Source organism: Oncorhynchus clarkii, chromosome 26, assembly GCF_045791955.1.
Source record: "Oncorhynchus clarkii lewisi isolate Uvic-CL-2024 chromosome 26, UVic_Ocla_1.0, whole genome shotgun sequence".
Classification (NCBI taxonomy): Eukaryota; Metazoa; Chordata; class Actinopteri; order Salmoniformes; family Salmonidae; genus Oncorhynchus; species Oncorhynchus clarkii.
This window is the reverse complement of record NC_092172.1, coordinates 8460539-8477418: the sequence shown is the minus strand read 5'-3', so window position 1 is coordinate 8477418 and position 16880 is coordinate 8460539. Positions and strand designations below refer to the sequence as shown.

At 41.6% G+C, this 16880-nt stretch overlaps 1 protein-coding gene across 1 annotated transcript; it reads left to right on the top strand.

Moving 5' to 3' along the window:
- Nucleotides 1-10051: 10051 nt before the first annotated feature.
- Nucleotides 10052-16177, top strand: LOC139384773 (fibrous sheath CABYR-binding protein-like). Its single transcript, XM_071129652.1, has 2 exons — nt 10052-10135; nt 14013-16177. The coding sequence occupies exon 2, from the start codon at nt 14021-14023 to the stop codon at nt 15593-15595; it is 1575 nt and encodes a 524-aa protein (XP_070985753.1). The 5' UTR covers nt 10052-10135; nt 14013-14020; the 3' UTR covers nt 15596-16177.
- The last annotated feature ends 703 nt before the right edge of the window (nt 16178-16880 follow it).

Sequence of the window (16880 nt, the reverse complement as noted above, 5' to 3'; positions counted from 1 at the left end):
ATATATATATATATTGACAGACAAGACAGGGAGTTTATATTAAAAGCCACCAAGCATCGAGCTAAAGGCTAAAGTTAGCAAACAGGTGTGTGTCTAGACGATCCGATCCGTGTACGGTTCTGTTCATTCAATCAATATCCGAATTTAAACTAAGATGTGTAATCATTTCGACTGCTTGGAATCATTTTAGTTAGGTCTTCCGCAAGATGTAATTAATAAACAGAGACCGTGTGTGCGTAGAGAGGAGGGGATGCAAGAGGATTGATACGATTACATTTAAGCAGACGCTCTTACGCAGAGCGATTAACAGTAGTGAGTGCATACATGTTCATACGTATGCTAACTGTTTTCACAGTAAAAGCTGTAAAGTGTTAACGATTGAGGAAATCATATGATTTTAACAATTGCATTGTTAATGGGTTCCTCACATTTAAAAAAAAATAATATTTTTTTAACATATTTTCCACGAAATGTAAAGGGTTTCAATGTCCTTAGTCAGTGCCTCTCAGTTGCACATTACATTGTTAATGTAAACGCCAACATACACAATCGTTAGATAATAATCAGCCTTTACAAGACAAACCATGTAAACAACATAATGACCGAAACTTGCTTTACACTAGTTCAAACCAGAATGACGCCAATCAATAATTAAATCTGGGCCCCAAAAGAAATAGGAGCAATCCCGTAAACCTGAATCAATCACTGTGTGAAAAAGGGCACCCAGACTTGAATAGAGCTGTGCTGGTAATTCATTTTGAGATTACCGAGGGACTCAGAGTCCCACCTGCTCCACCATAGACCTTTGAGACAGGAAGGCAGGGCAGACAGTTGAACTGAGGCATCTACATTATTGCTGTAGGGAATTCCCTTAGGACTCCCTATATGGCTTTGGGTTTCCCCATCTATAGATCCAGGGTAGATTAGGGATATTGGCTGAAGTGCATGCCAGAACTGTGAGGCGTGATACTTGGCCTTTCTTCTCTTACTCTCATTCTTGGTGTGGTGAGGCCTACTCCTGCTGCCAGGAACATCTAATAAAACAGGTTTTGTATTTGTCAAAGGCTTGAGGGAAACAAGCCTTCTGCTTTTCTGCTCAATGACACTGATTTTGCTACACTGCAATACAATATATTTAATTTATTGAACTTGTCATTCGAGCAAGCTAAGTGTGCTTATATTTTTTTCCCGGGCACACACAATTAGGCTTCCTTCTCTGCAATTCCTGAGAGGGCGTGTGCACCCCTCATACATCCTGCATCAGTCTCTGATACAAGGCGTAGCATTCCAAACAAAAAAACTCAGATTGGATAGTGTGTCCTTTAAACTAATAAATGCTTACTACCAAACAGCAAGCTATGAGTTCACATTAACGTACATATTGCTTATTGTCCATAAAAGCTACTCTCATATCAAACAGTTGATGTAATTCCATAGTAGAGACAGAAGGTGACACTGTTCTCCTAGTAAAATTCCCTTCCAGAACTTGGTTCTGCAAAACCCTTATGATTGATAGCTTATGATGTGTTTGTAGAGCCGAGTAAGTGGAACTCAGCACACAAACCATACAATGTTCTACTTGAAGGGTATGGGAAGTCTATAACCTTATCCTCAGCTAAAGTCAATCTAACAAATTAACAGTCGACTGACTGATAGTGGTGAAATGAAAACGTGATAGACGGGTATGAATGAAACATTTCCTCATGAGTCATGCCTCATAACACTCTGCCTGCATGGGAAATAACTTTGGTATAGTAAGGTTGCCAAATAGGTTGCTTATTCCCCAAGGCACATTAACAGAATCTGATGAGCTTGTGACAGTTGAGTTTACTGACTACATAATTGAATGGAAATTCCTGTTTTCATGTTTTGGAAAAGTTCATTCCCTATTAAGTGCCAATCAAATCAAATTTTATTTGCACATGCTTACTTACAAGCCCTTAACCAACAATGCAGTTTAAAAAATCTCTCTCTATATATATATATATATATATAGTAGCGAGGTGATATACATGGGGTTCCGTACAGAGTCCATGTGCAGGGGCACTGGTTAGTCGAGGTAATATGTACATGTAGGTAGAGGTAAAGTGATTATGCATGGATAATAAACAAAGAGTAGCAGCAGCGTAAAAATGGAGGGTGGGGTGGGGATAATGCAAATAGTCTGGATTTGATTAGCTGTTCTTATGGCTTGGGGGTAGAAGCTGTTAAGAATACTTTTTGACCTAGACTTGGCGCCCCGATACCGCTTGCCACGCGGTAGGCAGAGAGAACAGTTTATGACTAGGGTGGTTGGGCCTTCCTCTGACACCGCCTAGTATATAGGTCCTGGATGGCAATAAGCTTGGCAATCATACAGATGTAAGATCTTAATTTGATCACTCTGTAAATTCACCCTTGGACATTTAAAACTTCTAGTGTATTTGAGGTTTTAAAAGGCTTCTAAAGTTTGTTATTTCCACTTACAAATTTCAGACTTGATTTTCCCTTATGAAAAATATATCAACCGCTACAAAAATGTCCTTTAATTATAGTCCACATAATAATTCACATTTCCTGTTGCTGCAGGATTTTTTTTCCTGCTGTAGGAGACTGACTCAAATTTAGATCCTCCATCTATCTGTATGCAGTAATAAAATATTTAACCCTGCTACCACACCTCTCCCTATTCATTAGCATGTTCATTTGGTGACTGCACTTCTTTAATACTTGTTTGATTGCATTCCACACCATAGAGATGAGAGGACAGATCCTCCTCCTCATTGATGTAATGTGATCTAATCTCTGATTGCTGATGGCTCCTGTCCAATGAGAGTGATCAAATTAAAGACTGATTCAGTCCACTCTTAGGTGAGACAGAAAAACAAGTCTCACTCTTTTGTTTTGTAAGGTGTGATCCAGAAAGTCCTTAATGTGTTATTAAACCACACATGTAAGATCTGGCTTGTAATATCTGGTTCAGTAGTGGTTGGTCAAAGACTGTAGTCTAGCCTAGTAGGCTATTACAAGTGCCTGAAGTTAATCTTTCCCTTGTGGTTGCTAAACAATTTCCACATAAAATTGCAGCTGAAAGAACAAACACATTCTATTCCTCCTTTCCTATTCCTTTTTTCTTTGATTTACACTTGCAAAGACCATTCCCCTCAGTCCATCAAAACAAAATCCACTCCTGGGCAATAAGACAAACTCTTCATGTTTCCTGTCTTGAGAACAAAATGGAATAATCTGCCTTTTTCTGTTTCAAAATGTCCTTATTAATATTTTTCTGTTCCCTGTCTTTCAACGATGCAGATGATAACAAGACAAGACCTACTGTACATGAAAAACGGAATCATCTCTCGGGTGAACTGTACGCACAAAAAGGATCAAGTTGTAGAATTTCATTAAACCTCACATATAATATTGGGCCCATTAACACATAGACGGCAAATATAACAAAGATGCCATATGTCAGGAAACTTAAAATGGAAAAGTAATATTGAGAGTGACCTTTGGGCCCTCTGTCACCTTTACGAACAATAACTAACATGAAAAACAGTATGTTGAACCTACGGGAATCAGACACCATGTTCCTGAGGGTTTATGGCACACAGGGTCGTAGCTACCTAAGTGGAAAGCTGATTGGATTTGCAAAAGTAATCAATGTAAAATGGAATTTCGTATTTTTTTCACACACAACTTTTAACCTAAATTCAATGGTATGGTGAAATTTGTTGTTGATTTCACGTTGAATTCACATTAGTTGACAACTCAAACAAATGTAAATCAAAACTAGACGTGGAACTGACGTCTGTGCCCAGTGAGCAGGGTCTGTTTTAGTGAGGTCCAGAAAGGTTTAAGCTCATTTACTGCATTGCTAAACCAATTCAAAACTCTAAAATGCTATTTGGAGAACAGCAAAAACAACAACAAAAACACACAAAAAATTAAAGCTGCAAGCAGCATTGGCAGGATTCAAGGTGTGGGCGCACCGTACCACCATCAGGACAAATTGGACACATTTCCCCAGGATGAGCTACATCTGTACTCCTTACCATGCATGGCAAATATCAGAACTAAAAATCAGATCATTCTAAATACTTTAGATGTACAGTACCAAACTCTTACTGTGATTAAAAACGATCATTTAATACAGTGCCTTGCGAAAGTATTCGGACCCCTTGAACTTTGCGACCTTTTGCCACATTTCAGGCTTCAAACATAAAGATATAAAACTGTATTTTTTTGTGAAGAATCAACAACAAGTGGGACACAATCATGAAGTACAACGACATTTATTGGATATTTCAAACTTTTTTAACAAATCAAAAACTGAAAAATTGGGCGTGCAAAATGATTCAGCCCCTTTACTTTCAGTGCAGCAAACTCTCTCCAGAAGTTCAGTGAGGATCTCTGAATGATCCAATGTTGACCTAAATGACTAATGATGATAAATACAATCCACCTGTGTGTAATCAAGTCTCCGTATAAATGCACCTGCACTGTGATAGTCTCAGAGGTCCGTTAAAAGCGCAGAGAGCATCATGAAGAACAAGGAACACACCAGGCAGGTCCGAGATACTGTTGTGAAGAAGTTTGAAGCCGGATTTGGATACAAAAATATTTCCCAAGCTTTAAACATCCCAAGGAGCACTGTGCAAGTGATAATATTGAAATGGAAGGAGTATCAGACCACTGCAAATCTACCAAGACCTGGCCGTCCCTCTAAACTTTCAGCTCATACAAGGAGAAGACTGATCAGAGATGCAGCCAAGAGGCCCATGATCACTCTGGATGAACTGCAGAGATCTACAGCTGAGGTGGGAGACTCTGTCCATAGGACAACAATCAGTCGTATATTGCACAAATCTGGCCTTTATGGAAGAGTGGCAAGAAGAAAGCCATTTCTTAAAGATATCCATAAAACGTGTTGTTTAAAGTTTGCCACAAGACACCTGGGAGACACACCAAACATGTGGAAGAAGATGCTCTGGTCAGATGAAACCAAAATTGAACTTTTTGGCAACAATGAAAAACGTTATGTTTGGCGTAAAATCAACACAGCTGGACACACCATCCCCACCATCAAACATGGTGGTGGCAGCATCATGGTTTGGGCCTGCTTTTCTTCAGCAGGGACAGGGAAGATGGTTAAAATTGATGGGAAGATGGATGGATCCAAATACAGGACCATTCTGGAAGAAAACCTGATGGAGTCTGCAAAAGACCTGAGACTGGGACAGAGATTTGTCTTCCAACAAGACAATGATCCAAAACATAAAGCAAAATCTACAATGGAATGGTTCAAAAATAAACATATCCAGGTGTTAGAATGGCCAAGTCAAAGTCCAGACCTGAATCCAATCGAGAATCTGTGGAAAGAACTGAAAACTGCTGTTCACAAATGCTCTCCATCCAACCTCACTGAGCTCGAGCTGTTTTGCAAGGAGGAATGGGAAAAAAATTCAGTCTCTCGATGTGCAAAACTGATAGAGACATACCCCAAGCGACTTACAGCTGTAATCGCAGCAAAAGGTGGCGCTACAAAGTATTAACTTAAGGGGGCTGAATAATTTTGCACGCCCAATTTTTCATTTTTTGATTTGTTAAAAAAGTTTGAAATATCCAATAAATGTAGTTCCACTTCATGATTGTGTCCCACTTGTTGTTGATTCTTCACAAAAAAATACAGTTTTATATCTTTATGTTTGAAGCCTGAAATGTGGCAAAAGGTGGCAAAGTTCAAGGGGCCGAATACTTTCGCAAGGCACTGTACATACTGAGGGATCTGTTAGCAGAAAAAGTATTTAATTAACAAAAGGTAAATACGTTTGCTTTACAGAACCATTTCTTGTGCAGTTTTAAAGCAAATTTCCTGCAATTCTACATATTTTGCCATGATTTATGCCAGGTTAATGTGATATCTGAGTGAGAGTGACTGACAAAATCAAATCGGGGCCCCCTGGACGTCAGGGGCCCCCTGGGCACGTGCCCTGCCTGCCTGGTCAGTAATTCGGCCATGATTACTACAAGTTTTGATAGCGAACTAGACTCATTTTCTTAGGTCTCTCTTTATTTGGCTGGGTAGGCCGTCATTGTAAATACGAATTTGTTCTTAACCGACTTGCCTAGTTAAATAAAGGTTAAATAAAAAAAATATATACAAATAATAATCTAACATGTTTTAACTGACATGGGCTAATTGAGTGACTGTCAGTGAGTGACAAAATAAGAAGAAAGCTGCTACAACCAATTCTAGAAATGTAACCTTGTGTATTCTTCTATTCTAACTCTCAACAGTAAGTTCAGTCCGACAATTATTATATTTTTTTTTTTAAATAACCGAGGTCCGGACCTCGGTGTCCTCATATACAGGGTTGGTTACTTTCTAAATGTAAATCCTTTACATTTACCTGTCCAAAATTGTAATCAGTAATGTAACTTTTGGATTACCCAAACTCAGTAACGTAATATGATTACATTCAGTTACTTTTAGATTACTTAAGAGAGACGATTGAACGACATCTATTGCAGGATAAATAAATGTTAAAGTTTACATAGCTGGCCATATAGGGATGTTGAATTTTACTTTATGGGTTGGTTATGTAGGCTTCTTCTAACACATCGCTTTCTACTACATATAATAATACGATTAAATTATATATTTACGTTAATGTATCTAATTTATAAATCCAAAAATGCAATTACAGATTGCAATTACAGATTGCCCCTTCAAGTCTATCAAAAGTGTGCAAATTTGAGCATGTGTCCATTAGGCCTATGGATTTGTTTTTTTATCAGCATGAATTAGATTGAGCAATAGAAGCCCCACTTTTATTCCATAGTCTGGGATCCGCACTCTGCAGATGTTGCAAGAGCGCAACAATGATTGATAGGCAGATTAAACATCTTGAATTCAACCATTATTGGGTTCACATACATATTTTGATGTGTGAACAGCCATCCACAACAACCACAATTCGTAAAGTGCAAATAGGTAAATCAGAGAGCAGCAGTGGGATTCACATCAATGCGCTATGTAGATATCCGTATGTGATATCCGTGATATCAGGATTGCCGTAGACTACACCTCTGCTGTCATCCTTACCTCCAAGCGTTTATTCAAGTTGGATAATCTTTGGATGCCGACAGCAGTCGCATCATTGGACGACATAACTTGGACTGTAGCCTACAAAAGCTTATTCCTGCTCTTTTACTGTGAACCATCAAACAGATTTGGTGTGTCATCATATTGGTCTCTGACTTGTGGTCAGACTCGCTCAGGTGGAACCACGTTAAATTTGCGCCTTTTTTCAATGCTGATTTGAATGTCATTGAGAAAACAGAGAAGTGTCAATTTTTTTGCCCTGCAAACATCCTTACGAAATTTAAAAGTAATCCTCGAAGTAATCATCTTGTTTTTCAAAAGTATCTGTAATCTGATTACAATGTTTTTGCTGGTAGGGTAAAAAGGGATGTTCACATGCCTGTCTGACAGAACCTTTGGGAGGAATGAAGGTTAGGGGCGGCACTCAGAACTTACCGAAAGATCATGGAGCTCACCCACACTCATCATGGAAGTAATCGCTACCAAGAAAGCCACCTTCATAGAGAGGTGTTTCAGGGAGGCAGATTCTAACGGTTCGAAAGGCATCTTCGCCAAAGCTGCCAAGACCACATCCAGATCCCAGCTCGCCATTGAGTGGGTCCTAGCTGGACGCAGGCGACAAACCCCCTTCATAAACCTGGAGACCAACGAATGGCTCCCCACTGGCCTGTCCATCCACCCCACATGGCATGCAGATACCCTCTCAGTGTAGAGGCTGCCAAGCGCTCATCCAAGCGAGACTGCAGGTATTGGAGGACGTACTGCACCCCGCATGACTCGGGCACAACCTCAATACCAGTGCACCAAAAGCAGAACCACCAGCGCAACTGGTATGCCACAGTTGTATCCGGTGCCCTTGCACTCTGCATGGTGTTCATTACGTCCCCCTGTAGTCCTAACATGGACCATTGGTGCCGTTCAGCGGCCAAGCCCACCGACTGAGGCGGTGCGGTCTCGGATGCCACAGAGTTCCCCCGGCCTGACACAGCAAGTCAGGTCTCAGGGGCAGTTGCCAGGGTGTCCCAGACAACAGGGATAGGAGAAGACTGAACCAGGGTTGTCTGGGCCAGTATGGGGCCACCAGCAGCAGACTATGCTCTGCCATCCTGGTCCTGTCCAGCACAGCCTGAATCAGTGGAAAAGGGGAGAATGTGTAAAGCTCTAGCCCTGGCCAATCGGGAGCCAGAGCATCCAAGCCCAAAGGCCCTGGTGGCTCCAACATAGAGTACCACAGGGGGTGGTGTGCATTGTCCAGGGAGGCAAACAGGTCCACCTGCGCCCTTCCGAACTTGTCCCACAGGTGCTTCAGCACCCGAGGATGTAGGCTCCAGTCCCAAGGTGGTGGGCCCTACCTCGGGAGCATATCCGCTGCTACATTCTGATACATTCACCTCTGAAGGTAAATAATGTACTTACATTCAGTAATCTTACTCTGATTTGTCATCCTGAGGGTCCCAGAGATAAAATGTGTCATAGTTTTGTATGATGAAATCCATTTTTATATTCAAATGTAGGAATTGGTTCTACAGTTTAATCCCCTACTGTTTTTTGTTTGTTTGTTGTATTATCTTTTCCCAGATCTAATATGTTATATTCTCCTACATTAATTTCACATTTCTACAAACTTCAAAGTGTTCCCCTTCAAATGGTATCAAGAATATGCATACCCTTGCTTCAGGTCCTGAGCTACAGGCAGTTAGTTACATTTTGGTATGTCATTTTAGGCGAAAATTTTAAAAAAGCGTACAATCCTTCAGTGGTTTCATGATGCTTGTATCTACACCACAGTAGATCATTTTAAGATTGTTCTATACATCCGTTGGGGTCTCTATAAGCTGCTGTATGAGGTCCTAAACCTATTGTGAAAGTGTATCCTTGTGTAACTAGTGTGTAATGGCAGGCTAGTTAGTAGTGTGCGCTAGTAGCATTTCAATCGGTGAAGTCACTCACTCTGAGACCTTGAAGTAAATGATTCCCTTGCTATGCTAGGCTTTTATGGAGAGAAAGGTAACAAGCCCAGGTTGGTGCAAGGAGAGGGATGGAAGCAACACTTTTATATTGATGCTGTTGACCCGGATCATTGCTGCCGAGAAGGAAGAGGTCAAAGGGGGGTGAGTGTAACCGGTGTGAAATGGCTAACTAGTTAGCGGTGTGCGCTAGTATCGTTTCATTGTCGCTGGGATATGAGGTAACAACCGTGCCTGGCCTATGTTAAAAGTGTTTATTTTTTTAAGTACATTGTTTGTTAGGTATTAAGCCTGTGTTAAAAGATGCTTAAAATGTATTAAAACCCAAAAAAGGGATTGTGATTGTGTTAAATTGTGTTTGGGAAATAAAGATAGACCAGTGGAGGCTGGTGGGGGGAGCTATAGGAGGACGGGGTCATTGTGAAAGCTGGAATGGTATAAATGGAAGGGTATCAAACACATTAAACACGTTAAACAAATGGAATCCACGTTTGACTCTGTTCCATTGGTTCCATTCCAGCCATTACAATTAGTCTGTCCTCCTATAGCCCCTCCCACCAGCCTCCTCTGAGATAGGTCATACTCATATTTCATTCAGTACAGAAATGTGTAGGTGGCTTAATTTACCCTGTCCTGCGACTCAATTGACCCAATATCGGGGTAAATTATGCTAAGAGAAAACAAGCTACAGTATGTTTTCAAAAATGTAACGTTTAGATGAATTCTGAATATTTCCAGGGATACACAACATCCTGAAATATATGTAGCCTATATATCTTTGTTAGAAAGAATACTATATTTCCCTTGACAGAAGGACGCTGAATGTAAAAAAAAATGCTAAATTTACCCCACTTTCTCCTAGATTGTGGAATAGATTGTGATAGGGAATGATGTCTGGCAAACCTATAGGGGCACTCTTCAAAAAAGCACAGTCCTAGATTGCACCTCAGGGAGCGAGGAGGACTTTGGTGCAGCTTTCAGTCGCAAGATTTTTTCTATTATCAGTCCGTGCTCAGTCTTGCAAGGGAATACATCAGTTCCTCGACTCTCCTTACCGTTTGGGTTTAAGGCAGAAATCCAGGTTAGTGAACTTTGTATCTATACTTTTCAGCTTTTGTATGTTTTTTTTTTTATTATTCTGGAGAAAATAAGATAACATATAGCCTGCTGTTGTGGTAAATTGGAGAATAAAGAATGGAGAAGGGAGAAAGAGTTGGATAAGCTATCCTTTGTTCTCTTTTGTTCATGTATTTGCATTCCTACCGGTGCGTGCGTGGATTTTCACATTCAACATCTTCGAGACACGATTTGCGTTTTATTATGTGGATGTTCCAAAGAGTCTTTCCTGGGATTTTAACAATTTGTCTGCGCTATGAGGTGTAGACTTTTTTTTTTTTTATCCAGAAGCATCAGGGTGACAGGGCTGTGTGTGCCCAAATCAATTTATGTAATACATTGAAAAAAGATCAAGTGTAGAGTAAGATGACAAATCAAGATTCAAACTTAATAGAAAAAAAAAAACATATTTTCCATCGCCCCACAAGACGGTATGGCAACATTAACGAACAGTGAAGATAGAGTGAAGTAGCGGGGGTATGTGGTTGGGGGGATGGAGTCAGTGTGCCTTCCCTGTCGATAATACGTCGTTTTTAATCATTACTTATATTTGTTCTATAATGACAAACATCAAAGACAGCCATCCATCCAAACTATAAAAGTTATATATTTTTTATAATGAGGTGGATTTCACAGTTAACATCATTCTGTAGCAGGCATCTAGGATGCCTGTCTCTCAGAGCCTTGCTGGTGCAACAGGAGTTGTAAATTTACCAGCACATTTTCCTTCATCGTAATTTAACGTGTCTTCAGCGCTATTTGAGTTTTAATAGAAAAGAATACATGGCTACCCGGTAGTGTTTACAGTAATCTGTGTGTGATCATATTGCTGTAATTGGTTTATCCCTCACACCCCTAAACCGGTACTATTTAATCCCCTCGTCGCCTATAGGCTCCATGTACTTCCCCAATCTGTGAGCATTGTCATGTGCTTTTGGCAAATCTATCTTGAAATCTCTTTTTGAAATGTCTGACTGTTTTCTTTTAATGTGTGTGTATAGGCAAATGTCATGTAAACCGAGGAAATTAATTGAGTCAAACACATATAAATAACTCGCGCAATTAACTTAATTCGCATGCTATAGCGAACCTCAAATATGGACAGTAATTGGGAGGAATATGAAAGCCTGTTTATCCGATAGTCTAGTAGAGGGGACCCATCGCTGCTCTGATATCAGCATGGATTTAGCTGTACAGCCCTTAGCCTGCGCTGGCCTGCCGCATGGCTCCCTCTGTCCGCATCCCTTCTTGATTGCCCTAATGCAGCACTATGGACAGCTCCTATTATGATCACGCCCGTGTGTTCTGCAGTTCAAATAAATATGCAATATGGCAGTCGCTCTCTCACCTATCTAACAAGAAAGACAAATTAGATTCAACTATGTTTGGGACATTTTGGATAATGGTCAATCGAAGTACTTGGGGAAAATGTCATAGTCTATTGTTCCGTTCGTGATTAGTTTTGCTTCATTTTTTGAGAACCGCCTGAATGTTGATCATTTTCCACCTTTTGGCTTCACTTAAAACTGTATGTCAGGCAGAAGAAACCTGTAACCTGTAATTCCTGTTTAGTATATCCATTCCCATGGTAAATATTGTTTTCTGTGACAGCCAGCCTACTGTTATATAAATGAATAATTGAGTACTAGTATCACCAAACATAATCTATCAGATAACATTTTAACTTCCAGTTCTCGGTTTTCTGATAGGGGAAGGGAAGTTGAAGTATGTTGAAATTAGCTCTTCCTCTTACAAGCATGGCAATGGAGTAAAATAAACACAATTTTGTGAGTGAGACCAGTGTGATAAAGTTAACCCTACACACATACTTAGTTAAGCTATATGTATAGCTAAAATAGTTTAGCTATATGTTTTTGTTATCATCGGTGGAGGGTGTATAGTACTACTACTCGGAATACTACTACTCAGTATTATACCATGGCATTGTTGAATAGTCCTTTCTGATTGGCTTGAAGGGCATTCTAGAGCATGCACTATTTCCCATGATAAACTGGGTGGCTGGAGCCCTGAATGCTGACTGGCTGACAGCTGTGGAATATCAGACATTATAAACTGTTTGGTTCCAGCCCTGAATGCTGATTGGCTGACAGCAGTGGTATATCAAACCGTATACCACGGGTATGACTAAACATGTAGTTTTACTGCTCTAATTAAGTTAATAACCAGTTTATAATAGCAATAAGGCACCTCAGGGGTTTGCAGTATATGGCCAATATAACACGGCTAAGGGCTGTGTCCAGGCCCTCCGTGATGCATCCTGCTAAGAACAGCCCTTAGCTATGGTATATTGGCCATATACCACACCCCCTCATGCCTTATTGCTTAAGTATACCACGGGTGTGACAAAACATGTATTTTTACTGCTCTAATTACATTGGCAACGGCGCCTCGAGTTTGTGGTATATGGCCAATATACCATGGCTTAAGGGCTGTATCCAGGCACTCCGAGTTGCATGTTATATTGGACATATACCACACCCCCTTGGGTATTTTTTTTGCATGATAGAAATCAATGGATATAGTTAATTTGTACACGTTTTGTTTGAGCTGCTTTTGAAAGCAAAAGTCAAATTGAAAACAGTATTGGTATTGTTGAATTCGATTTTCATAATAGCAGCTAAGTCTGATGGCTTGGTTAGCTAAATTAGCGGTCTGTTTGTTTGGTTACCATGGTAACTACTGTAGCTATCAAAATAAAACTTGCTAGCTAGCTACTTCAGTGGATGTTGAACACATTTCTACAAGCAAATAGTATAAAATGGATGGTATGACAGGGATAATCAATTCTGGGCTCTATGCGTTCTCTGGAAAATAATGCATCTCTGTGGAAGGTCAGTTCCACTCTGAACGCATAGCCCCTTGTTGATTATCCCTTAATTCATTATCATGCTTTAGTGGTTGCAAAGTAACAGGAGTTTATAGTCTGTAAAATAACATGTTATCTTATCCATGCTTACCCTGGCCTGAATCTTATTTAACCCTTGCACTAAAGTATAGAGAAAATCCAGACCATAGCCCCCCCAAAATTCTCACCAACCTGTCGTTTTTAAAATACCATGGCATTATTTCAATACTAGTTTCTGATTGGTTAAAGGGCATTCCACGTCGTTCATTATTTTCCACAGAACGCATAGCCCCTCGTTGATTTTTCCCTTACTTATTTATATACAGTGCACTAGAAAGCAATATAAGGTTAGCAGATTATACAATCATTTTCACCAGGATTGTTGAACAGGTCCCAGTCATGCACAACAAGTGCTCAATAGGTTCCCAAAACCTATAGCTAAAAACAATTGTGTTTTTTAACTTCATTTTGTGAACTCAAGTCCTCCTTCCTCCTCTAACTGTGCCTCTAACCTGCTATTCTAAAAGTATACCAGTGGGAATAAGTGTACAACTAAAACAGACCATTAAAGGGCAACAGTAGAATGGGAGGCTCACTTGGCACATAATAACATTACCTAAGTCTCCAGAGAGGGTCTCTTGTCCTGTGGTTTATACAAGAGCACTGGATAGTTTAGAACTTGGAGTAGTTCCCATGCAGTGGTCATTTGTCTTTTTGCCAAAAGTATTTGGCAGAGTGTGGTCTCCAGATTGAAATGCCTTCCCCCTTTAAAGCCTGACTGAGTGCTTTCTTACAACGGAGACAGGCGGCACTATGTTGGCATGATTGCAATGCGTTGAATTTTATTCAGCTTTAACTCGGTATTGAGGTTTGTGGTGGGTAATGAAAGGAAATTGATATATGCTATGCATGGATTATCAAACGCAACAACCTGTCACACTTGTTAAGTCATTCTGATTTTATTATTCACTTTTAGGAGACACCATGGGAGGCAAACTGAGCAAGAGAAAGAAGGGGTACGATGTCAGCGACCCAAAAGACAAGAAGGAGGAGATTACTGTGGCTGCTGTGAGTGCCGTTGAGGCCATGGCCCATGCCGTGGAGAGCAAAGCACCAGCTCCGGTCGCTGAGTTGGCAGCGAAGGATGCTCCTAAGGTGTCTGCTGCGGTAGAGGGAGCAGTGGAGTTGGCAGCGGTAACCATCACAGAAGCGACAGAAGAGGCCCTGTCAGCTATAGAGGCTGTGGCCAAGGGGGCCATCGCAGAGCCAGCGGCTGTACTAGATGAACCTGTGGCAGCACCGGCAGAACCAGCGGCAACAGCAGAAGAGCCCGTGGCTTCAGAAGAACCAGCTGCAGCACCAGAGGAGCCAGCACCAGCTGCAGCACCAGAAGAACCTGCAGCCCCAGAAGAGCCAGTGTCGACACCGGAAGAACCTGCAGCCGTAGCAGAGGAACCAGCTGCAGTTCCAGAAGAGCCAGTGTCAGCACTGGAAGAACCTGCTGCAGCTGAGGAACCAGCAGCATCACCAGAGGAACCTGTAACAGCACCAGATAAAACAGAGGCACCAGAAGAACCAGCGGCACTAGACGAAACAGCAGCTGCACCAAAAGAGCCTACAGTGGAAGAGCCTGTACCAGAAGAGCCAGCGGCAGCACCAAAAGAACCTGCACCAAAAGAGCCTGCGGCAGCACCAAAAGAGCCTGCAGTGGAAGAGCCTGCGGCAGCACCAAAAGAGCATGCACCAGAAAAGCCTGAGGCAGCACCAAAAGAGCCTGCACCAGAAGAGCCTGCGGTAGCCTCTGTGGGCCTAGCCGCAGCACCAGAAAAGGATTCTGAGGCTACAGAACAAGCCACAGAGGTGGCAGACACTACAGAACCTGAGCCTGCTGCTCCAGAGCCTGAAACAGAGACTGTTACAGGGGAGGCCCCAGAACCTGAGGCTGTGCCCAAGGCACCAGTAGAGGCAGAAGCAGCTTCACCCGCACTGGAGGAGGAGCCTACATCAGTTGCAGAAGCTGTGTCAGAGTCAGCCACAGAGGCAGCCGCAGAGCCAGAGGCAGCCGCAGAACCAGAATCCGTCCCAGAACCAGCCGCTAAAGAGCTCCCCCTACCTGTAGAAGAATCCATAGCAGAGCTTGAACCTGAAGCTGTTGATGCAGTAACAGAGGCAGCAGAGCCAAAGGCTGCCGACATTGCAGAATTCATCCCGGAGATCATAATTTCAGAATCTGCTGCACCTGCTGCTGCCGAGGAGGCCAGCGCTGGGCCACAGGAGGCTGTGCTGGACAACAGGGAAGTTGTTTCCGCAGAGGAGGCTACTGCTGAGCCTTCTGCCCCTGAGGTCAATGGGGAGTGTCAGGAGCAGGCAGCCGAGCCGGCTGCCGTGTCTGCCCCGGAGCCACAACAAAAGGAATGTGTCAATGGCATTGACAAGCCAGAGGATGCCGTTGAGGTGCAAATTGACTGTGAATTTAAAAAGGACTTGAACCTGACTGGCGACATCCAGATTCCTGAGGCAATCGGTGAGGCAATAAGTCAGGCTGTTGACTTGGTCTGAAGCTAATATAAATGTGTCCCTAAAGTCCCTAATGATCCGAAAAAACCTCCAACACAAGCTTCTGAAGATAAATATAAAAATGTCTGTTATGGCAAAGTAGTTTCCGGTTAACTAAAAGGAAATACAACCACTCAAGTGTAGAGAGGGGGAGTGAGGTACATGTGAAGGAAGAGATGGTTGCAGTGTTGAGTCTTTGTGCCCCACACGTCATTGCAGAGGGGCAGCCTGTGTTTGCAGCATTTGTGGTGAGATGAAAGCCAGCAACATTTGAGGGAGTAGTATAGTAAAAACCAACAACAACAAAAAACTGGACAACAGAGAAAAAAAACGTGACATTGACATTGGAAATGTTGAATGGAATGAGTAGTCTTGTCTTTGTGTGTGAGCCTGATGATTATTAAACATGTTTTATCGGAATAGCATTCAATAGTGATCTAACTTAGACTTTCACATATCTTTCCTTTAACTACATGACAAAATAATGGATGAAAAGTTTTGGCCTTTTATAATGGTGCAAACAGTAAGGAATATTCATTGATGGCTTGGAATGGAGAATAAAAAAAGACTGTTATACCTGATTGTTCTTTTGTTGTTGTGTATTCTATATAAATTAGGCAAGAGCCATTTGACACAGGGCCTTATCATATAATGACAGGTCATTTTAGTCAATTTTAGCATGTTACAATTATTTCAACTGTATCGTAAGATGCCTTTATGATCGATTATAATAAGTAAACCTAGGTGCAAACAACGGAGATCTTTGAAAACTGACATTCGTCCAGTGCTTTATTGTTGTTGGCTGATAGATTGAGTGCACCAATATCAGCAGTCGGAGACATTATCTACAGAACATCATTCATTTCAAACTTCTACAGTTATGTACAGACCAGGTTTCTTTTGGGTTAGGGGTCGCCAGATTGTATTACCTGTAGACCAATGTCCTCGAGGTCATTGGCCTTGCAAATATTTAGTTTGGTGAATCTTGGCTTGCCTGTGTGTTTGTTTGAAAAATATGACCATGTTAATGCATGCAGACAGATAATTTCATAGGTCATCTCTTCCTCTACCTCTTACATCATAATAGCCCATCTCACTGGAACTCCAAGCTGTGGTAGGCAGGCAGCACCATAGAAATAGAATGAATAGAGAGGGCTTGGAAGCTCTGACCCTGGCAAAAGATGCGGTAAAGAGGTCAATGGAACTCGACCCAAACAATGGAAATGCCATGGAAACACATGCGGAAATATGCGGGAAAGATCCCAAATCTCCTCATTGCCCCCCAGCA